Raw genomic sequence first — 24,165 nt, 5'->3', positions numbered from 1 at the left:
GTTTATAATTTAAATAGAGCAATTAAAATCCTTTAGATTAGCAGACACATTTTTTTAAATGTACATGTTCTGCGAGGGGTGCTGTGGTGTAAGGGGAAGGAATAGAGGAGGGGGGAGGTAGAGGGAAAACTGTCTATAATCATCCAGAGCTTGACATGAATGAGTTCACTCTTCCTTTTCCTCAAGATAATTGAGGGAAAGTGATGTTTCATTGGGTAGGGAAAGCACTTACTTTTTCAAGTTTTGAGCACTTTGAGAAATAAAGACCTGGATGACCAAATAATATAAAGAAGGTACCAGATACCTTGTAGGGGGGAGACTGGAAATGAGTGCTGAGCTAAGCAGAAATGTGTGCCATTAATAATTACAGAAACAGCCAGGATTTGACAATCAGAAGTTCCTTGGTGACATTTAAGAGAACATCATAGTGCATTGTAAGCCCTAGTGAAGGAGAGAAAGAGGGGAAGTGGATGGGTGGGAAACAGTAAGTGAGATTAAGCTGTTTATTCAAAAAATTGGCTCTTGAATGGTTTGGGATTAACATATACACACTACTATATATAAAATAGATAATCAACAAGAACCTATTGTATATATAGTACAGGGAACTCTACTCAAAATTCTGTAATAACCTATACAGGAAAAGAATCTGAAAAAGAATGGATACATGTATGTGTATAACTGAATCACTTTGCTGTACACCTGAAACTAACACAACATTGTAAATCAACTATATTCCAATATAAAACTAAAAATTTTAAAGTAAAAATAAAAATAAATAAATGGGTTGTTGGAATTAAATATCTGTAATTATCTTTGAGAGCAAAAACACATGGTGTCGCATGTATTTTCTTTGCCTGTCCTTAAAGGTCCTTCTTGATGACAGCACCATCAACATTGCAACCATTGCCTCATCACGTTACGTTGGCCCACTGAAAACTCGAATGGATGACTGGCAGAAACAACTTGCTTTGTTTAATCAAACACTGGTGAGTCAGGATAATTTCAATTCATGGACTCAGAGAATTGGATTTAGAAATCATTTGTTCAGTCACTTAAATATTGTACAGTTTAGATATGATTTAATTATTGACATTTTATTATGCTCAAAATGTAAGAAAAATGCAAATATATCAAACTCTTCTTTGTAAGACTATACCATCACACTTGTATTAGTTATTATTGTTGTGAAACAAAATACCACAAACTTAGTGGTATAAAACAATCGACATTTATAATCCCACAGTTTCTGTGGGTCAGGAGTTTATAACTTAACTGGGTCTTATACTCAGGGTCTCACGAGGGTTCAGTCAAGATGTGGGCAAGGACTGGGTTCTCATCAGAGGTTCAACTGGGGAAGGACGTTGGCAGAAATCATTTTCTTGCAATTCTGGGGCTGGAGGCTTCATTTTCTCACAGGCTGTCAACCAGAGGCCATCCTCAGCTCCTCCATGTTGCCCACAGTTTTTTGCATGTGGACTTCCTCAACAAGACCGCTTGCTCCATCAGTCGAGCAGGGAAGAGAAAGTCTCCTGGCAAGACAGAGGTTACAGCCTTGTGTACTGTACACATAACTGTGTACATCCTGTTACCTTTGCTATATTCTCCATAGCTAGAAGCAAGTCACAGTGGCACCCATACTCAAGGGGAGAGGATCACACAAGGACAGGAAGCCCAGGTCTTGGGGGCCACCTTAAGAGTCTAGCCACAGCAACCTCATATTTACTAAACAAATACTGCTGCTTGAAGTCTCCTTGGCACCCTTCCTGTTATACACACCTTCTCTTTATTTTATTCAACCTCAGATTATCCCATAATAACGAACCCACTTACTCTGGTCTCACTTTGTTCCCATCCAATCTCTTTCTTAGACTTCATTTTTTTACCTTGATTTAATTATGTTGTGGTTTTTATATGTTCTAATAGGAAAAGTTATCTGTGAAATAATAAAGGTACTAAGTAGGAAAAGGTAATTTGTTCCATCCTCATTTCGTAGAGATCTCTATGGGGAATCAATATTCTTCAATGGACACTTTTTAATCTGACACCTGTCCAGCCTTCTGTACTGATGGCTGAGCCCCATGAAGGGAGAGACTAAATTTAGATCAAAGTAAAGGGCATGTTTCCACAGAAGGTCCTTAAAAGAAGCAGTGCTGAATAGTAGGGATCCTCCAGAGAATTAAGTGTATAGAAAGTGTGAGACTGAAATAAACCAAGGAGTGGTTGGGACATTAGGGCTTAAGCATAGCCCCCAAATCTAGAGTGAGACACGAGAAACCCTTTCACGGATCTCAGGCCCGCACATGCCATGGCAGGAAGTGCAGAGGAACGGTGAGGTCTATAGACTTTAGATCTGACCCTGCACTTCTGCTTTCTCTGATTAACAGTGATTGTCTCTAGGAGGAAAATGATGTGTGATTTTCTTCTTCCTCCCAGTGTTCTCTCTTTGCCACATGTTCTGTCACAAGCAGGTTTTACTTTTTTGATTGAAGAAAATGAATCATATTTCTTCCTAAAAAGAGGGAGAGGGAAGAATAATAGACATAACTGAGGCAAAAAAAAAACCCTTGTTTGCTAACCATTTTTATATTTGGAAATAGTAAGTCACTAAACTTACCACTTCCCAACCCTTCAGATTCCTTTAAGTAAGCATCTTGCCTCCACCTAGAGTGTCTCCTTTGGGCATTTTAATCGTCTTTCTCTGGGTCCATTCTGGTTACCACATAGTAGTACACTCGTTATAACTCTACTCAATACAAAAAATGGGTTGAAATTAGGCTGAGGTGAGACTTGGACCTTTTAATGAGGTTTCATTTCAAAGGACCTGTGAGAAGCTGCCAAAAGGAAAAAGATACAGTGAATCCCCTTGTAATTATTTTTAATGTAACTGTATTTTTTCAATCTGAGGTTAAAAATCTGGTAATGTCCTATTTTTCTCCTAGGAAGAGTGGCTGAACTGCCAGAGAAACTGGCTCTACCTAGAGAGTATTTTTAATGCTCCAGATATTCAGAGGCAGTTACCTGCAGAGGCCAAGATGTTCCTTCAAGTGGATAAGTCATGGAAAGAAATCATGAGGAAGGTGAACAGGCTGCCTAACGCTCTCCGAGCAGCTACTCAGCCAGGTAAAAAAGAAACCACAAAGGACTTTACAGTTATCTAAAATGTCCATCACCTGTAAGATTCTAATAAAATGTGGTACATTCAACCCTTGATTCCAGTCAGCGTTGATGACCAGGAACATTTGTAGTACATTTGACACTCTTGCTAAACAATGTGAATTTAACACTGTTGTTGTTATTTTATTACACTTAGTACTGTTATTATCATCATCATCATCATCATCTTTCAGCTCAGTTCATAGTTTTGGCACACAAGAATCTACTTTTTTGCTGTTTTTAGAATTGGGGGATCCTGCCACAGAGTATAAGTGATGCTTCCATCTCACAATTTAGGCTACAAAAAATACATTTACATTCAGTTGACCTATTCTGTTAAAGTTCTCACAGACTTATAACCATAAAAATTTCCACACCATATTTTAAGTAATTCATTAAGACCACTTACAAATATTGCCACTAATGGTAATTCTAATCTCAGGGTTGAAATGTGTTTTATTTATTTTTTAAATTAATTTTTATTGGAAAATAGTTGATTTGCAATGTTGTGTTAGTTTCTGCTGTACAGCAAAGTGTATCAGTTATACATATACATATATTCACTCTTTTTTAGATTCTTTTCCCATACAGGTCATTACAAAGTATTGAGTAGAGTTCCCTGTGCTATACAGTTGAAATGTGTTTTAGTAAGTTCTCTTTCTAGGGATGTGGAATCAAAGTCCTTCCAGGTGATTACACATACATGGTGATTGAACTTTATGGTTTGTATCACAGCCTCAGCAGGATTGATTGTTGTTCTGCAAATGGCAGCACACTGCCTATCCTGGTGATATGGACAGAGAGCTTCCTTGTCAAGCAGAGGCAGCCTGCTGGACTATACTCTTTGCCCAAAGACCCTTACATAAAACATAAGCAGGCAGGAAAAACTCTATGGGATGATAAAATCGAAAACCTTAAAACTTTGGGTCTTCAAGAGGCTGCCCACAATCCTTGGTTCCTGGTCCCCTTCCAGTCACAACTGCATCACCCCAGCCTCTGCTTCTGCCATCACATCTCCTTCTCTGCCACTTATAAAGACCCCTGTGGGGAATTCCCTGGCAGTCCAGTGATTAGGACTCCTCTCTTCCACTGCAGGGGGCACGGGTTCAATCCCTCGCTGGGGAACTAAGATCCCACAAGCTGCACAGCACGGCCAAAAAAAAGAAAAAAAAAAGACCCCTGGGATTACACTGGGCCCACTTCATGATCCAAGATAATCTCCCCATCCTATGATCTGTAACTTAACCACATCTGCCAGGTGTCTTTTTCCATAAAAACTAACATATTCTCAGGTTCTCGGGATTAGGACATGGATATATCTGAGAGACCTTTATCTTGCCTAGCACATCTGCTTAATGTGCATATTCAAACATTTTGCTGCAAAAATATTAATGTGTTTTATTACAGAGTGCTGCCCCAGTGCCAACTGGACTTTTGTTATATAATGTAACTTTTGAAATTTAAAAAAAAAATCCAAAATACATTTGGTCCTAGGGATTTCAGATAAAGGAGTGTGGACCTGTATATATCATTTCAGGTGATGATAAAGCAGTGAAGAAAAATTAAGCAGGGTAAAGGCACTAGAGAGCAGTTGGGGGCTGCAGTGTGTGTGTGTGTGTGTGTGTGTGTGTGTGTGTGTGTGATGAAAGGATTTTTTTGATAAAGTGGCTTTTGAGTAGAGATCTGCAGGAATGAGGAAATGAAACATGTTCGTGTATCTAAGGGAGTATTGTTAAAGGCAGAGAGAAGAACAAAGACCCTGCAGTAAGAGCATGCTTAGCGTACATGACTGTCACCAAGGAAGCCAGAGTGGGGTGGAGTGCAGCGCACAGGAGAGGGCTTAGGAGTGAGGCCAGAGAGATGAGTGTGCTTGGATGGCGGGTTGGGGATTGGATTAGGTCACTGGTCACGTAGAGACTCGGAGACCATGGAAAAGACCGGATTTGTTTCTCAGACAGTTGGAGAAGCCAGGCACTGTGATGTGCACCAAAACATCAACATCAAATGAGACATGAATCTTGATCCTAAAGGTGCTAGAGTTTAGTGATAAAGACATAGAGTTATCTCCACAATTTTTTCCATCTAAATATGGCAGAAAAAACAGAAGACATGAGTAAGAAAGTGACAGAGAATATGTGGTGTTTAGAGAATGGCAACTGTTTGGCTTTGGTTTGTGCACCCCCGGCCCCCAAAACTGGGGGACGCCAGATAAAAAGGTTTCAAATTAATTACCTGTTCATCTGTGGCAAATATCAAAATTAATGTTATTATTAAAAGTTATAGTTAACATTCTTAGCCACCCCCCCCAATTTTAACTTATTAGACCATTCTTTCTTCAAATAAAACCAAAATTTAAAAATGTTAATATCATATTTTACTTCCACTTAAAATTATATTCTATATTTATTTTAACACAACTTTACCAATACCTTTTTTTTTCAATGAACAGGACTTCTGGAGACTTTTCAAAATAATAATGCATTACTTGACCAAATTCAGAAGTGTCTAGAGGCATATTTAGAATCAAAAAGAGTTATCTTTCCAAGGTAAGTTTATAAAGCTACCAACAATATTTTTTAGTAGTTAAGAGTATCCATGGGCTTTCCTGGTGGCACAGTGGTTGAGAGTCCGCCTGCCGATGTAGGGAACACGGGTTCGTGCCCCGGTCCGGGAAGATCCCACATGCCGCGGAGCGGCTGGGCCCTTGAGCCATGGCTGCTGAGCCTGCATGTCCAGAGCCTGTGCTCCGCAACAGGAGAGGCCACAACAGTGAGAGGCCCACGTACCGCAAAAAAAAAAAAGAGTATCCATTAATTTGTTAGGGTATATTTAAAAACAAACTATAAAATCAAAACACGAAGGAACCAAAGAGGGAAACAAAAAAGATATTTCATAATAGCAATCCAGCTAATATCTTGATTGGGGCGTGTAAGTGTCAAGGATAAATACACAATATTTGGTTTAAGTGGATAAGTACCCAAGGTGCTGGAAGGATTCTTGATCACAGCATCGTTTCACTGCTGGGTGTGTACGTGTGTACCTGCATGTGTGTGTGTGTCCACAGATGGGTATGTAAAAAGTTAGAGACCTTTGTTGCCTGAGCTGGTTTCTTTAGGTTAATCGGTAGCCTAAGAGGGTTACTGTAGAAGTCATCTAAGAGGTCATTTCACAAATTCCAAATGAAATTTTTTACTCATCCATTCATTCTAGAAACATACCAAATGTTTTGCTCAGTGATAAAAATACAAAGAAAAGGCCAGATCCCCACTCTAATGGAGCTCGTGGTTAACAGGTGGACAGTCATGTAAATACACCATTTCAGTATAATTATATATGACTACACTATGACTACCTGATGGTAGCAAGTGCTCCAGACTTCAGTCATTGGGGTACATTGTACTGTAACATAGACAATATCAAAAAAATGGCTCATCTTTCATGGATTTTTCCTGTTAGATGCAAAGAAAATGGCTGTTAAGGTCTCTCCTAGGACAAGCACTGAGTCAGCCAGGGTTAGGTGCTTATGTGCTTACTTGGGTAAGAGGGGTTGTTGCTGGGCACCAGGACAGGGTATGTGTGTGCACAAGATATCCAAGAGCTGGAAGATTTGATTGAGTTTAACAGATTCAGGCAACATGGGAAAAGACAGAAGAATTTGAGGTTTGGAAAGTGCCTTTTATTTCACTCTTAAATCAGTGGTTCCTAACTTGAGTCTCCCAAGACCAGAGAAAATCTGTACACTGTTTTGATCTTTAAAGAAATCTGGACACAAATTTACCTGTGATAATATTGGACACCAAAAAGCATCAGCTTTTATTTTTCCTTTTGCTTAGAATTACATCAACTAGGTTTACAGTGTTTATTTTTTCAGGAGGCTCTGTACACCGCTGACTTCATGCTCCAAGCATTAATGAAGGCTTACTATGAGCCATGGACCAAGTTAGGTTCTGGGGACACAAGGTGAATATAACACTGTTCCTTCTCCCACAGGGTTCATAGTCCAATCTTGACAGTTATCTGTTTCATTAGTTGAAAAGAGGCAGAGGTACAAATTATTACCATATGTGGTATTTTAAAGAAGCAAGACTAATAGGGTGCAACCCAAAACATCTTTGTTTCTAATAATAGCCTCTGTGTTCCCTACTAGGGGCTAGTTTCTTCCTGTCCCTGGCCAAAATCTTGAGCAGGCCTCATGAATTTTTCTGGTCATTCTCTGATAATAATACAAAAAGTTTCATTACCTTAACCCATTAAATCATCTATAATAATCAAAACTCTGGACTTCTTTCAAAGTGAAAACATCCCCCTTCTCTGGCCTAAGCCTGTTGCAAGGCTGAAGGCTTTAGTGATGATGAGGATGTGTGGCATCAACCCTCCCCACTTCCTATTAGGTTCCTGAGGTCTCCAGTTTGGGGGCAGGAAAAGGAGGAGAGGCAAGATGGCAGGAGAAGCCTGACTTGGCTGGTACCCAACTGGGTCCCTCTCTCACGTGGGGCCTTCCGCGTGTTAATGGGATCCCTCCAATCACGAGGGATCTCTCATAGGCAGCTTCCTCCACAGGAGTGAAGTGTCTTCTCCAGCCAGATCCTCATCCCTCTCTCTCATCCCTGGGCATCCAGGTGTGCCCCTTCTCCAGTTTTTTTTTTTTTCCCTAGGGTATCTTCATGTCTCCAAATGGCCCTGTTGGGCAGTATCTAAGAAAATCCCAGGCAGGATCACACCAGCATGGCCCACATGTGTGTAGTCACAGAACCAAATAAGGTTCCTGCAGCCACCCATTCATCTATTCAACAAATTATGTATTGAATACCAGGTATATGTGAGGTACAAGGCCAAATTCTAGGGAAAATAAGTAATATATCTTCACTCTAGGAGCTTAAAGCCAAGTAACAGACATACAACCAAATCAGTATCTTAGCAAGCACTAGCATCTTTACAATTTTTATGAAAAATATCTACGTTTTATGTACCAGGTACTAATTCCAGGTGTTTGAGATGCATCCACACTAATCTTTATAAAAATCATATTTAGAGACACGTGGCCTCCCAGACCCAGGACCTATGGGATAGAGGTCCAAGTGAATCAGTGGATGGGGAAGAGAAGTGACTAAGGGATTTATCTTTCATGTCCATATAAGACTTTGCTTCAGTTTCAAGTTACATTTTAAGTATATTCTTTAATCTAGATTTTACTTCTTGTCAAATGATGAGCTTCTGGAGATTTTGGCCCAGACACGAAATCCCCAAGCTGTGCAGCCACATTTAAGGAAATGCTTCGATTCCATTTCAAAACTCGAATTTGCACTCGTGCCTCCAACCGAGGGAAGAATTCCTGGCATGGAAGCAGAGCCAGAAAAGATTTACACTAATGATATTTTAGCGATGCTGTCACCAGAGGGAGAAAGGGTAAGGGCTTTTTGTTTATAATTGTTTATGTGTAAACTTTGTTACTCTTCTAGGGTGGAAGGTAGAGGTTTATTCATCATCATGCTAAGCATTCATCAAGTGCTACTGTGATCTAGTCTTCTGCTGGCTCAGCAATTTCAAAGATAATCAAAGATAAAATTCTTGCCCTCGAAGAACTCAAAGTCTAGCAGAGACATAGTCAAACAATTGAAAAGCCCCACAGAAAATGCAGTAACAGAGGCTGTGCTCTGTTCTTGGGAACAGGGTAGAAAGTACTGGAGCCAGGTCTTAACTCTCCATAAGGGGAACAAGAGTACGGTGGTTAAGAGCTAGTTCTACTGCCCGGACACATGGATTCCACTCCCAATCTTTAACCTCATCTGTAAAACAAGGATTAGTAATACTGCCTGATTAATGAGTTGCTGGGGATTTTCAAGTGTGTATGTAAATTACTTAGAACAGTACTGAGCGGGTGCTATGAAGTATTAGTTGTCATTGTTTGGCAGCATCCTCTCCGGGGCCTGGCACAGTGCCTGTAAACACCAAGCAAGTGAATGCATTAGCAGACTGTGGGGAATCAGGTGACCACACAGAGGAGAATCACACATACACACACACAGGCAGCCAAGGAAGGTGGAGAGGAGACATGGGAGGGACAGCATTCCAAACAGAGAAATTGTGCAGGGAAATACCAAGGATTTCAGTCCAGGTAGAGCACAGAAGTGTATCTATGGGATTGGAAGGAACCCATAGACATTTTACTTGTCCTACACATGCACCCAATGCTCATAGCAGCATTATTCACAATAGCCAAGACATGGGAGCAACCTAAGTGTCCACCAACAGATGGATGGATAAAGAAGACATGGTATATGTATACAATGGAATATTACTCTGCCATAAAAAAGAATAAAATTTTGCCATTTGCAACAACATAGGTGGACCTGGAGGGTTTTATGCTAAGTGAAATAAATCAGACAGAGAAAGACAAATACTGCATGTTTTCACTTATATATGGAATCTAAAAAGTAATACAAACTAGTGAATATAACAAACCAGAAACAGGTTCACAGATATAAAGAACAAACTAGTGGTTACCAGTGGGGAGAGGGGAGGGGGAGGGGCAAGATAGGGGTAGGGGATTAAGAGTTACAAACTACTATGTATAAAATAAATAAGCAGCAAGGATATATTGTACAGCACAGGGAAATACAGCCATTATTTTGTAACAACTTTAAATGGAGTATAATCTATAAAAATATTGAATCATTATGTTGTACATGTGAAACTAATATAATATTATAAATCAACTATATCTCAATAAAGAAAATTTTTTATTTGTCCTAAATTGATCCTCTTGCAAAAGAATTTGTTCATCACTAGTGCAAAAGAGAAAGGGGAAGACCTAGGCTAGGATCGAGGGAAAACATGACATTTAAAGGGAAGGTAGAAGAAGAACAGATGCAGGAGCCCAGACAACCAGGGTAGTCAGGTCATTGGTAGTCCAAGAAATAAATATGACAAGGGCTGTAAAGCGTCGATTGGACTGGATGATTGGGAGAGCACTGGTTACCTTAATGACCTGAACAGATTTAGAGGAGTGGTTGGGGCCAAAAATCAGATGACAGGAAGTAAGGAAAAAAAGTGGAAGAATTCATTTAGTGCACATAAACTCCTCTTTCCGGGAGTTGGCTCCAAAGGGAAGCAGTGAAATAAAGCACCAAGTGGGGGTGGGGGGAGAGGGGTGGTGTAAAGAGAGGTGTAGAGTGGGTATCAGTAGAAGTGTCAGTGTTCGTGTTCAGGCTTCCATGTTTACCTAGCTCAGGGTTCCGTTACAAAGTACACAGGATGTACAGTCTACATGTTATCACAGTCTGATTATCTTCCAGGTGAGCCTGGGGAAAGGCCTCAAGGCCCGAGGCAACGTGGAGGAGTGGCTGGGCAAAGTGGAAGAAGCCATGTTCACGTCTCTGCGTCGCCTGTGCAAAGCTGCCATCGCTGACTATCTGGGGAAACCAAGGACAGTATGGGTGATCGCCGGCCACCCTTCTCAAGTAACTTACACTCCTTAAATCTCCACCTCTGGATCCTGTTTGGGTGAGATGCATCACACACTGAAGAAACGTATTTCCATGCAGGTGATCCTGACCATTTCTCAAATCATGTGGTGCCGCGATTTGACGGAGTGTTTGGAAAGAGAAGACGGTAATCATTTAGAGGCCCTGGAAGCTTTTGAAAAAGTAAACTTTGAGGTGAGATTACATCAGGGTGACATCGAACATAGCGCTGTGCCCGATGCTCCCAGTGGCTTTTATTGACGTGGTTAATGTAAATTCACTACTTCAGAAATTGTAAGCCTCTGACGTGACATCCAAAGCTTTGGGCTTCTCACTAAAACTATTTCTGTTCAAGTTTTCTCAGAGACACTACCCTGATGTTTGTCTAGTATGTATATGAATATTAAAAATAGAAGGAAAGTGTAACTCAAGAGGAAAATGTCAGGATTATAATGGTTTGCCACCTTTAAGAAGAAATGTTATCCTGGGTCCTGATATCTCTCCTAGAAGTGGATTCAATCCTGGAAAACCACAGGATTTGTGCCATTTCTATTCTTAGGCCCAACATGTGCTTTTCTACTGTTTTATAGAAGCCTCAGGCAACTATCAATAAAGGAATAAATAACTGAATGAATTAAATACCATTCTACACAAATTTTTGAGCTATTGTTGGGAAATGCAACTTTACAGCCAGGTCACATCTTTAACTCCAAATTCAATTCTACTTCCAAACAATGTTGCATTTTTAAAGACTCACCCTTAAAACAGAAAAAGGAGGAAACAACTTTCTTGAAATAGGAAAAAACTCTCTCATGAAGGTCCTCGATAGAATTTCAACTCAAAGAGCCCCAGAGAAAAGACTCGCTAAGGAAAGTCCCATTGACCTCTTTGTAGAGGTGGCCCCTGATCCGGATCAGCCTGAGTGAAAAATCAGCACAACAGTTCAAGGCTTTCAGAGGCACCACCCTTCTCTGGAAAAGATTTATCCATTTATGTGAAAATCAGGAACTCAGTCTATCAAAAAATGCTTTCGTTTAATCAATCATTGGCTTGGTTTAAATGCTCAGGATTTCTGACTATTTCCCCCTCCCTCACCAAAAAAAAAAAAAAAAAACCCTATCCCTGAAAATGAAGAGTACTACCTAAGTCACATTTGATTTTTAGGGAGAACCGTCTTCTCTAGAGACATCATCACATGGTGGTTAAGAGCAGGGGGGTTTCCTTGAGGCAAATGTCTACTCAAGTGTAATTTTTGCTACTTTATAACTATGTCAATTTCCTTACCCTCTGTGACCCTCAGTTTCCTTTAATGTGAAACTGGGATAATGATAGTATTGTACTTCACAGAGGCCTTATAGGAATTAAATAAGTTAAACTGTTGTCCTGGGTCACAGAATTACAGATTCTTACTAAATTTGGAATAGACATTTGTCAAAACTATCTAATTTTATAGTTATCTAGTTTTATAGATAGTTTCAAAAAATGCCTATTCCAAATTTAATAGTAAAAAGATATACGTGTAAGCTGATTTTTGAAAATTATATATCACTTTTTTTTAATTTTTAGAGATTAAATGCCCTGGCTGCAATAGTCCGAGGCACTCTTCCTCAATTACACAGAAACATCATAACTGCCTTAATTACTATTGATGTACATGCAAGAGACATAGTCACCGAACTTGTTCAAGCCAAGGTAACTCTTTCACTTAAATAAAATCATATATTTCTTTCTGAAATTAATGCGTCTAATATGTGTATCATTGTCATCACTTATGTAGGTAGAGGGAGTTGAATCCTTTGACTGGCAGAGACAACTGCGCTATTATTGGGATATAGACCTGGACAATTGTGTGGCAAGGATGGCGCTCTCTCAGTATACTTATGGCTATGAGTATTTGGGTGCATGCCCAAGATTAGTTATTACTCCTCTCACGGTAAGTTACTGATCATTTAGGTTCATCACTGCTTTTTCCCCACTAAAATAGTTCTGAAAAGTTTCCTTCTACCATTAACCCTTGAAAGGACTTGCCATGAATACATCTTTGTAAAGCAGAGATTTGTGCTTTTTGATCATGTGCCTGGATTTTTTAGTATATTTCAATTGCTATAGAACCTTTCATAAAAAAAATGATCCTCCTGCTATAGAAAGGAAAGGACTTATGAATTTGTGGCCATAGTCAGTTCCCTTCAATAATGACAATTTATCAATTTCTTCAGGATCGCTGCTACCTTTGCCTCATGGGGGCTTTGCAGCTCGACCTGGGAGGCGCACCAGCTGGTCCTGCTGGCACGGGGAAAACTGAGACTACCAAAGACCTGGCTAAAGCTCTCGCCATCCAGTGTGTGGTCTTTAACTGCTCCGATGGTTTGGACTACAAGGTACGGTCCTGGCATCTGAACACTAACATTAAGTGTTTTATGTGGCTTTCTCTATTTGCAACATGACATAACAAAGAAGGAGAGAAAGGGGTGATGGCAAGCTAGGGAAAACTAGTGGGGCAAGGAATGATTAAAGTGGAATAAATAGAGCAAGAGAGGAGAGTCAACACGAGGCGATCCGAGTGGGCCAGGTAGGAATCAAAGCCAGGGGAGGATTGGTCAAATGGTGGTAAGATCAAAGACCTGTTCATGTCAGTAGGTAGAAAGAGGGGAGATGAGATACAAGACAGAATAGCAGGGAAATCTAGGAACAAGGAATGAACTTACAGGAAGAGATGAGTTACGTATTGAAATGTGTGGTGTTACATATCCAGAGTTACGTATTGAAAATGAAACATGTAGGAGGTGAGAATTCACGGTAAGATTTTTCATTGAGTAGTTCTCAGAATTTTTCACTCTTAAAAATTATTGAGGGTTTCCCTGGTGGCTCAGTAGTTGAGAGTCCATCTGCCGATGCAGGCGCCACGGGTTCGTGCCCCGGTCCGGGAAGATCCCACATGCCGCGGAGTGGCTGGACCCGTGAGCCATGGCCTCTGAGCCTGTGCGTCCGGATCCTGTGCTCCGCAACGGGAGAGGCCACAACAGTGAGAGGCCCGCGTACCGCAAAAAAAAATAAAATAAAATAAATTATTGAGACCTGGGACTTCCCTGGCAATCCAGTGCTTAAGACTTCGCCTTCCACAAACTCCTAGAGGAAAACATAGGCAGAACACTCTATGACATAAATCACAGCAAGATCCTTTTTGACCCACCTCCTAGAGAAATGGAAATAAAGACAAAAATAAACACATGGGACCTAATGAAACTTCAAAGCTTTTGCACAGCAAAGGAAACCATAAACAAGACCAAAAGACAACCCTCAGAATGGGAGAAAATATTTGCAAATGAAGCAACTGACAAAGGATTAATCTCCAAAATTTATAAGCAGCTCATGCAGCTCAATAGCAAAAAAACAAACAACCCAATCCAAAAATGGGCAGAAGACCTAAATAGACATTTTTCCACAGAAGATATACAGACAGCCAACAAACACATGAAAGGATGCTCAACATCTTTACTCATTAGAGAAATGCAAATCAAAACTACAATGAGATATCATCTCACACCAGTCAGAATGGCCATCATCAAAAAATCTAGAAACAATAAATGCTGGAGAGGGTGTGGAAAAAAGGGAACACTCTTGCACTGCTGGTGGGAATGTGAATTGGTACAGCCACTATGGAGAACAGTATGGAGGTTCCTTAAAAAACTACAAATAGAACTACCATATGACCCAGCAATCCCACTACTGGGCATATACCCTGAGAAAACCATAATTCAAAAAGAGACATGTACCAAAATGTTCATAGCAGCCCTATTTACAATAGCCCGGAGATGGAAACAACCTAAGTGTCCATCATCGGATGAATGGATAAAGAAGATGTGGCACATATATACAATGGAATATTACTCAGCCATAAAAAGAAATGAAATTGAGCTATTTGTAATGAGGTGGATGGACCTAGAGTCTGTCATACAGAGTGAAGTAAGTCAGAAAGAGAAAGACAAATACTGTATGCTGACACATATATATGGAATTTAAGAAAAAAATGTCATCAAGAACATAGGGGTAAGACAGGAATAAAGACACAGACCTACTAGAGCATGGACTTGAGGATATGGGGAGGGGGAAGGGTAAGCTGTGACAAAGTGAAAGAGCGGCATGGACATATATACACTACCAAACGTAAGGTAGATAGCTAGTGGGAAGCAGCCGCATAGCACAGGGAGATCAGCTCGGTTCTTTGTGACCGCCTGGAGGGGTGGGATAGGGAGGGTGGGAGGGAGACGCAAAAGGGAGGGGATATGGGAACATATGTATATGTATAACTGATTAAATTTGTAAAATGAAAATAAATAAATAAATAAATAAAATAGAATTTGATAAGAAAAAAAAAATTAATAGAAATAAAAATTAGTCCAACCATTTCTTACCCTAAAAAAAAAAAAAAAAAAAAGACTTCGCCTTCCAATGCAGCGGGTGTGGGTTTGATCCCTGGTCGGGGAGCTAAGATCCCACATGCCTCATGGCCAAAAAAACAAAACATAAAACAGAAGCAATATTGTAACAAATTCAATAAAGACTTTAAAAAATGGCCCACATCAAAAAAAAAATCTTAAAAAAAAATTATTGAGACTTCCAAAAAGTTTTTGTTTATATGTATGGATTACATCTATTGATATACACCATGTTAGAAATTAAAATTGCATTTAAAATATTTTGGGGGGAGACTTTCCTGGTGGCACAGTGGTTAAGAATCTGCCTGCCAGTGCAGGGGACACAGGTTCGAGCCCTGGTCTAGGAAGATCCCACATGCCGTGGAGCAACTAAGCCCGTGCGCCACAACTACTAAGCCTGTGCTCTAGAGCCCGCAAGCCACTACTGCTGAGCCCGCACTCCACAACTGCTGAAGCCCTTGCACCTGGATCCTGTGCTCCACCACAAGAGAAGCCACTGCAATGAGAAGCCCACGCACTGCAACAAAGAGGAGCCCCTGCTTGCCACAACTAGAGAAACCCTGCACACAGCAAAGAAGACCTAATGCAGTCTAAAATAAATAAATATTAAATAAATAGCCTTTTTTTAATAAAGTAAAATAAAATATTTATTTGTTTTATATTAACCATAATAAATTCATTACATGTTAGCATAAACACACTTTTTAAGAAAAATAACTATTTTCCCAAACAACTATAAATAGTATAATCTATAAAAATATTGAATCACTATGCTGTATACCTAAAAGTAATGTAATATTGTAAATCAACAGTACCTCAATAAAAAAAAGTTGATGAGGATAATTCTTTATAGAAGAATCACAGCTAATACATGCAGAGGGATAACATTAGAAATTACTATTTTGCAAACTCTAAAAAATTAATAGATCTGGTAATGATCATCTTTGCTAAAACCACATTAAAAGATTAATTGGAAGGTTTGTAATGGATGGATCAGGCTAATTATCCATTGGTCAATTAAACCTCACTGAATTTGAGACAACCAGGAAACATGTATATTCTGCTTTGGTACACAATCTGAATTATTCCTGTTCAGAAATTTTTAAACCTCAAACTAATGAATTTAATTAAGTGTCTAGATTTAAATACAGTTTTCAAGAAGTATATAAGGTAGAGAAACATGTTAACACCACAAGAATTCAATCAGCCAAATATGGAATGCAAGAAATTCCAAAGGGAAAATAACCTATAGATCTTTTAAAAATAAATTGCATGGGCCTCCCTGGTGGCGCAAGTGGTTGAGAGTCCGCCTGCCGATGCAGGGGATACGGGTTCGTGCCCCGGTCTGGGAGGATCCCATATGCCGCGGAGCGGCTGGGCCCGTGAGCCATGGCCGCTGAGCCTGCGCGTCCGGAGCCTGCGCGTCCGGAGCCTGTGCTCCGCAACGGGGGAGGCCACAACAGTGAGAGGCCCGCATACCGCAAAAAAAAAAAAAATAATAAAATAAAAATAAATTGCATAAAAGGGGGAGGATGCAGAGAACTGTTATAAATTTAAAGAGATTAAAAGACACATTAACCATAAAATAGATAGCTAGTGGGAAGCAGCAGCATAGCACAGGGAGAACAGCTCGGTGCTTTGCGACCACCTAGAGGGGTGGGATAGGGAGGGAGGGAGGGAGATGTAAGAGGGAGGAGATATGTGGATATATGTGTACGTATAGCTGATTCACTTTGTTATACAGCAGAAACTAACACAACATTGTAAAGCAATTATACTCCAATAAAGATGATTTTAAAAAAAAACACATTAAACAAATACAGTGTTTGGACCTTGTTTGCATCCTTATCCAACTGTAAAAGGATCATTTTAGGACCATTGTGGAAAATTGAACATGAACTGGTATTAGATGACATCAAGGAATTACTTGGGTTTTGGTTAAACCGATTACCTGATTTTTGTTTGAATGTGTTAATGGTATTGGTTTGGTTTTTTTGTTTTGTTTTGTTTTTAGGTTCTTACACATTACAGAATCTGTGTTGAAATACTAATGATGTCTGGAGCTTGCTTTAAAATACTCCAACAACAACATAAAGTGTTGGAAGTATTTTTAAAAAAGCAGAATGTTGATGATTGTTAAACTGAGCACCTTGTGTGTTTGAAATACTCTGATACAAAAAGTTCTTTTAAAGTATAAAGCATCAAAATTAAAATGGCAGAAATAACTCCAAAAATTATTTTTTAATGGTCAAACAATTGCTACACAATTAGTGTCTTTCAAAAAGTGGGGGGGGGGGGGTGCAGAAGTTAGCCCCTGACCGCTATCAGCTGAGTGCTGGCCTGGTTCAAACAGACTCAGTGCTTCTCCAGTTGAACTCAAACAGCTTCATAGACCACCAACATCAGACTTGGTCACTCTGTGCCCATGATGCCGTGAAATAAAAATCACACCATAATCAAATCTGAGAACAGACACAAACAAGAACTCTGTCCAAACCACAAAAATGACCGAATATCCTCCTCTCTCCACTAACTGGAGTAACTGCTACATCTTTACTGACACCTTGAGCCATGCTGCCCTATAGACTCCTAGATAGATGTTATTATGATACCCATCAGAGAATCGCCTCAGCTTTCTGCCAACAAAAATTTAGAGTGACGTGGTGTCCTCTAAAAAGGCATGTTCAAGTCTTAATGACTGATAACCTGTAAATCTGACCTGATTTGGAAGTAGGGTCTCTGCAGATATAACCAAGCTAAGCTGAGGTCTTACTGGACCTGGATGAGCCCTAATCCAATAATTAGTGGATTTGTAAGAAGAGGAAAATTCGGTTATAGACACACAGAGAGGAGAAGGCCATGTGAATATACACAGGAGGTGAGCCAAGGAACACTAAGCATTGGCTGCAAACATGAAAAGCTATGAAGAGATGAGGAAGAATACTCCCCTAGGACTTTCAGAGTGAGTATGGCTTGGCCAACACCTTGATTTTAGACTTATAGACTCCAGAACTATGCAAGAAAAAATATCTGTTGTTTTAAGCCACCCAGTTTACAGTCATTTGTTATAATCGCCCTTCAAAACTAATACATACAGCAATACCCTGCTTCATTGAACCTTCCTCAAACTTTCCTATAAGAAGTCCTTTTAATGTTCTTTTTCTGAGACATCTCATGGTTTCCCATTGTCTGTGGTCTCCCTTATTGCAATAAACAATAAACCCAATTTTTTTACCATGGATGAGTTCCAGTGATCTTTTTTTTTTTAACATCTTTATTGGAGTATAATTGCTTTACAATGGTGTGTTAGTTTCTGCTTTATAAGAAAGTGAATCAGTTATACATATATATATGTTCCCATATCTCTTCCCTCTTGCGTCTCCCTCCCTCCCTCCCTCCCTATCCCACCTCTCTAGGTGGTCCCAAACCACCTAGCTCATCTCCCTGTGCTACACGGCTGCTTCCCACTAGCTATCTATTTTACGTTTGGTAGTGTATATATGTCCATGCCACTCTCTCACCTCGTCACAGCCTACCCCTCCCCCTCCCCATATCTTCAAGTCCATGCTCTAGTAGATCTGTGTCTTTATTCCCGTCTTACCCCTAGGTTCTTCATGACTTTTTTTTTCTTAGATTCCATATATATGTGTTAGCATACGGTATTTGTTTTTCTCTTTCTGACTTACTTCGCTCTGTATGACAGACTCTAGGTCCATCCACCTCACCACAAATAACTCAATTTCATTTCTTTATATGGCTGAGTAATATTCCATTGTATATATGTGCCACATCTTCTTTATCCATTCATCTGTTGATGGACATTTCGGTTGATTCCATGTCCTGGCTATTGTAAATAGAGCTGCAATGAACATTTTTGTACATGACTCTTTTTGAATTAAAGCTATGGGCATTGACTGCAGGCATGTTATAGGGAGATAAATTTTAGCAAAGAGCCCATATTGAAGATAAAGATCTGGAATTTTTTAAATTGAGATGTAATTGACATATTATATTAGTTTTATGTGTACAACATAATGATTTGTTATATATATATATTCCAAAATGATTACAGTAAGTTTAGTTAACATCCATCACCACCAATATGTTTTGTATATCTTTGGGTTCATGTTTTTTTTAGATTCCACATAGTAGTGATATCATACAGTATTTGTCTTTATTTGTCTGACTTATTTCACCTAGCATAATACCCTCGAGGTCCATCCATTACATATTGTCACAAATGTGATATATATATCACAGCACATTTTCTTTATCCATTCATCCATTGTTGGAAACTTAGGTTACTTCCATGTCTTGGTTATGGTAAATAATGCTTCAATGAACATGAGGGTGCAGATATATTTTTGAGTTAGTGATTTTCATTTTCTTTGGATAAATACCCAGAAGTAGAATTGCTGGATAATATGGCAGTTGTGTTTTTAATTTTCTGAAGAATCTTCATAATGTTTTCCATAGTGGCTGCACCAATTTACATTCCCACCAACAGTGCACAGGGGTTCCCTTTTCTTCACATCCTCACCACACTTGTCATTTCTTGTCTTTTTGATAATTGACATTCTAACAGGTCTAAGGTAATGTCTCATTGTGGTCTTGATTTGCATTTCTCTGATGATCAGTGACGTCGAGTATCTTTTGGGGTACCTGTTGACAATTTATTTATGTGTCTTCTTCAGAAAAGTGTCTTTGCCCATTTTGAAATTGGTTTGTTTGTTTGTTTTCCTATTGAGTTGTATGATGTCTTTATATATATTAGATATTAACCCCTTATTAGATATATGATTTGCAAATATGTTCTTCTATTCCTTAGGTTGCTTTTTCACTTTGTTGATGGCTTCCTTTGATGTACAGAAGATTTTCAGTTTGATATAGTCCCATCTGACCTGGAATTTTCTTCTTTTAAAACTTCTGTCCCATTAATATCCCTTGAGAAGTCTTCCTGTACCCACCACCACCCAGGGAATGAAACCATTGCTCTACAATATTAAGGAGTTCCTCAGCTTTGTCATCCATAAGACCAGCTTCATCTTTAGTCTTATCCATTCTGTTGTTTAGTCCATCCATTTCATTTTTGTAATCTTGACTATAATATAATTAATTTCCAGGGATTATTTCTTATCTCTCACTAATTCTTTCTTAGAGCATCTTGTTTCATGATAGGAATGTAACTTCCTCTAAAATCTCTCTGAGGGTTCCATTTGAACTTTTAAATCTTTTCTTTTGTTCTCCAAATTACCTCCATTTTCTTCAGGGTTGCTCATTTAGTTTATTCTTCTTCTCTCTTCCTTGATGGTGATGTTTCTCAAATGTGTGTTGACTTTTACTACTTAGTTCTTAAGTGAGGACTGAGTTGATTCGTGAGAACAAATTGTTTCCTCAGAAGGCCCCTGCCTTAAATGAAAAAGTTCCCGTGATCTCTGTGGGAGTGTAGGATGTTTGCTTAGAAGTCTTCCCCATACAGTGTGTGGGCTTGGGCAGCCAGGAAGCCAGAAACATTTTATAAATGCCAAAATAATATGGATTTTTCTTCTAGTAGTGAAGTTAAGTGGGTTTCACTCTTGGATGGAGCTGTCTATCCTTTTGACTCTCAGTTGAGTAAAGTGGAGGTCTGAAATCATCTATCTTTTTTTATCTCTGCTCTCCTTATCTCCCAAGCCTAATGTCTTCTTCCAATATCTCCTTATATCTCCCAAAGAAAGACCTCCCCCTTTCTCTACAAGGCAGTCCTTGGGTTTTAGGCTGGAGGGAGAGTGCCAGCACTGCCAGCCTTAAGAGCCCTGTTTACTCTACTTGGAATAAGGAGAGGGAAGGACAGAGAAGGGAAGGACCCACAAACCTGATCTTTCCAAGTACTCCCCTTTGACTAATTCCCAAGGGTCACCCTGCGACCTGTGTCTGCTTTTCTTGCATGTATTGCTGTTGGGTTTGGAGTTTCTTGGAGAACCCCCTGAATGGCAGTTCTTCCTTCCCTCTGTCTTGGGCCTGCATTTGCCCTTCTCAGTTGAGTAATCTGTATCTATGTACTTTCCATCTTCCAAGATTTTTTTTTCAAAACTTCCTTCCTGCTGCTGGTTTCCCTTCCCATTATACTTTTATCAAGCAAGTACAGGTATAAGTGTAGATACAGAAATAGAGAGAGTTCTACCTTTCTGTCATTCATGGACATTTAGGAGGAAGGGATGGTAGCAGTATATGCTCAGTTGACCATCTTGAAACAAACAAAAAAACATTAGCTCTATTTTCAAGAGATAGAGATGGTACAATGCAATATTTTTAAAAATGCTTAACCCAAAATTCAAGTCTCTAAAGGAACTTTCCTGTGTAGATAGCCACAAGTACATATTCATTCTCCTCCACCATTAAGATTCTGCTGTAGAAGAAATTAACAACCATTATATTACCCTGTGCAGCTGTGCTTCTGCTCAGTGGTTCCTGTTTTTTATCTGCCATGTGTAGTACCTGGTAAAGATGATGAAAGCTTCTACCAGTAAAGTTTTTCAAGGTTTTCTTAAGTCATTAAGTGTGTCTATTCTAGGTGTTAGTTTCTTTGGGAACCTGTGAAGTATTTACATAAGTGAACAGAGGTTATGAAAAAGTAGGAAAATTGGTCAGATTGCCATTTTATTTAAAAATAAAAATTAGCTTCCAATCATTTATAGAGAAGACAAAAAGATATTTCCTCTTAGAGAAAGGTGTTAACTTCTGACATAAGACCAGGATTCACATAAAACCATTGCTGATTTCCAGATACCACCTATTTTCCTTTTACTATTTCAGCTCAAAATTTAACTTTTGAAAAAGTTCAACTCTACAATATATAGTTGAATGTATTTTGATTTCAGATGATGGGGCGCTTTTTCAGTGGTCTGGCACAGTCAGGGGCCTGGTGCTGCTTTGATGAATTTAATCGAATTGACATAGAAGTTTTGTCAGTCATCGCACAGCAGCTCATTACCATCAGGAATGCCAAAGCTGCAAAGGTAAGGCACTGGTCAGTTGTCTGTGGAGATCGCGTTTCTTAAGTTCGTAATGAATTTACAGCATGTTGCATCTTAGGAAGGACAGTGCTAACTTTAGCCTATGTATTCCAAGTTTCCAGTGTCATTGGTGAGTATTACAGCAACAGGACTTAGTTGGATGAATTAATTGCTCATCCAGGCAACACAGAGAAACAACTGTATGGCAGACATTGTGCTGGGACCTGAGGATACAGGTGAGACTCAGTCCCTGCCCTCGTGGAACCTTGTTCTTCCCACCCTCAACACACGTGCACATGCACGTGCACACACACACACTCTCTTGTACTCCCTGTCCCTTTCTCCTCCACCTCCTCTTTTCCTCCTCACCATTCTTATTCTTGCCTTTGACATACACTTCTCTGCTAGGTTTCTCTAATGCTGCCTCATCTAGGCTCTACTGCCTTCCTCATGTCCCCTAGTCTCAGTCTATTGCTGGTAGAAAAATGAGAGAGGAGTCCTGGAAAACCCAGGGGGACCTTGACTCTCCAGAACTCACTAGACTGGAAAAGCCAAGGAGTGTAGGGCCAGATGATGATATTAAAATGGCCTCACTATTTAAAATCTGATTTAGCCCATATGAGCATGTTCCTGGAGAAGGGTTTTGTACTGGGAAGGTGATGGCAGTGAAGGATGGGACCAAGTCCCCTACCGCTCTGTGTTGACCTTGTGAGGTTATGTCATGAAGTCACCAAAGGGCAGATTGATATTCAGCCAGTACAAGCCAGAACAACCTTGCCAGTTGTTTAATATTTAAATAGTCACTGCCTCGAGCCCCTGGAAGGTCCCCACCATTACCTTGGTCCCTACCTGAAAAGTCTCAAACAACCTCAGGATCCAGCCACAAGGGTTCATCCTGACTTACCAAGGGGGCCTCTGGACCCAGCTCCCGCTCTAGGGACAAGAGCCATTCTCATCAGAAAGTGCCCTGCTAAAGAGCTGTTAAATATTTTATTGCCTCTGCAGAAAAGCATATTATAGAACAAGTAAAAAGAAAGCAGAAATTGGACTTTTACCAGCTACTAAATTGTGCACGTCTTTGTACTTTACACTTATTTCATCTTCACACCAAACCAGTGTGAAGTAGATGGTGTTTTCCCAAGCTACAGGTCAAAAAGATTCAGAGAAATTAAAACATTTCTGGGAACAACATAGAACCAAGACACACATCTAAATCTGTGTGACCGTGAGGTCCACGTTCCTCCAACTACACACCCTCTGGGAGGCCCACATTAAAATCAGGGACCACCAGATATAACATAATGTCAGTTGTTATCACCATCCTGAGAGCTGATCATGCTTAGCAAAGCCTCGGGGGCAAGGGAGAAGGAACCAGAGAGAACGCAGGCAGCCTTGAAGCATTGCCAACTGGAGGGCAACCATGTGAGGTGAAAGGAAGGTAGGAGGACATCTGAGACTAACCAAATCTCACCCTTGACTTTGCCAGTGGTCAGGTGAGATAGCTGGAGTAGAATATGCCCCCTAGAATACTAAAGCACAGCAATTTACAGGTTTGAATAACACAAAAGCCATTTAACAGCAGCAGGACTGGGGCTCCAGTTGTGGGGTCCAGCACTTTCTCCTCCAGGCTATGACACATCACCCTATCTCCATCATGGTCTTCCCCTGTATTCTTTGTGACTGAATATAATGCCTTCATCCAGTCACCCACCTAGAATCCTGGAATGCATCTTGAATTTTTCCCATTGCCATCAACCTCAGAATCTAAGCCATCACCAAGTCCATTCAATAGTATCTCCTAGATCTCTCTCATCTCCAATAAGAACTCCCTAAGTCTGGCTCTCCTCATCTCCCCAATAACACTTCCAACTGGTCACCCTGTCTGTAGTTTGTCTAACCTGTCCAATGCCAACTTTGGTCCTATCACTCTGCTCAAAACTCTCTGTTTCCGCCCATCCATGGAACAAAACCTAAATGTTTTAGCCGAGCATGCAAGGTTTATGATGCTCAGGCCCCAACCTACTTACGCTTTCCTCCTAGAACTTTTCCCTTTAGCAAAGTGAATAGCTGGCCGGTCCCTGAACATGCAATGCTGTTTCTTATCCTTGCTCCCTT

General features: G+C 40.0%; 1 protein-coding gene across 1 annotated transcript in view; it reads left to right on the top strand.

The window, feature by feature from the left end:
* DNAH6 (dynein axonemal heavy chain 6) overlaps positions 1-24,165 on the top strand; it is a 268,777-nt gene that overhangs the window by 103,676 nt on the left and 140,936 nt on the right. Inside the window, exons 21-30 of the mRNA XM_060116917.1 lie at positions 870-989; positions 2,943-3,123; positions 5,606-5,702; positions 8,343-8,562; positions 10,452-10,616; positions 10,701-10,814; positions 12,186-12,311; positions 12,397-12,552; positions 12,836-12,997; positions 21,916-22,053. Coding sequence (XP_059972900.1) covers positions 870-989; positions 2,943-3,123; positions 5,606-5,702; positions 8,343-8,562; positions 10,452-10,616; positions 10,701-10,814; positions 12,186-12,311; positions 12,397-12,552; positions 12,836-12,997; positions 21,916-22,053 — 1,479 coding nt within the window. The remainder of the gene's footprint in view (positions 1-869; positions 990-2,942; positions 3,124-5,605; positions 5,703-8,342; positions 8,563-10,451; positions 10,617-10,700; positions 10,815-12,185; positions 12,312-12,396; positions 12,553-12,835; positions 12,998-21,915; positions 22,054-24,165) is intronic.

This window comes from Mesoplodon densirostris, chromosome 14 (genome assembly GCF_025265405.1).
Source record: "Mesoplodon densirostris isolate mMesDen1 chromosome 14, mMesDen1 primary haplotype, whole genome shotgun sequence".
Classification (NCBI taxonomy): domain Eukaryota; kingdom Metazoa; phylum Chordata; class Mammalia; order Artiodactyla; family Ziphiidae; genus Mesoplodon; species Mesoplodon densirostris.
This window is presented reverse-complemented; position numbering and strand designations above follow the sequence as displayed.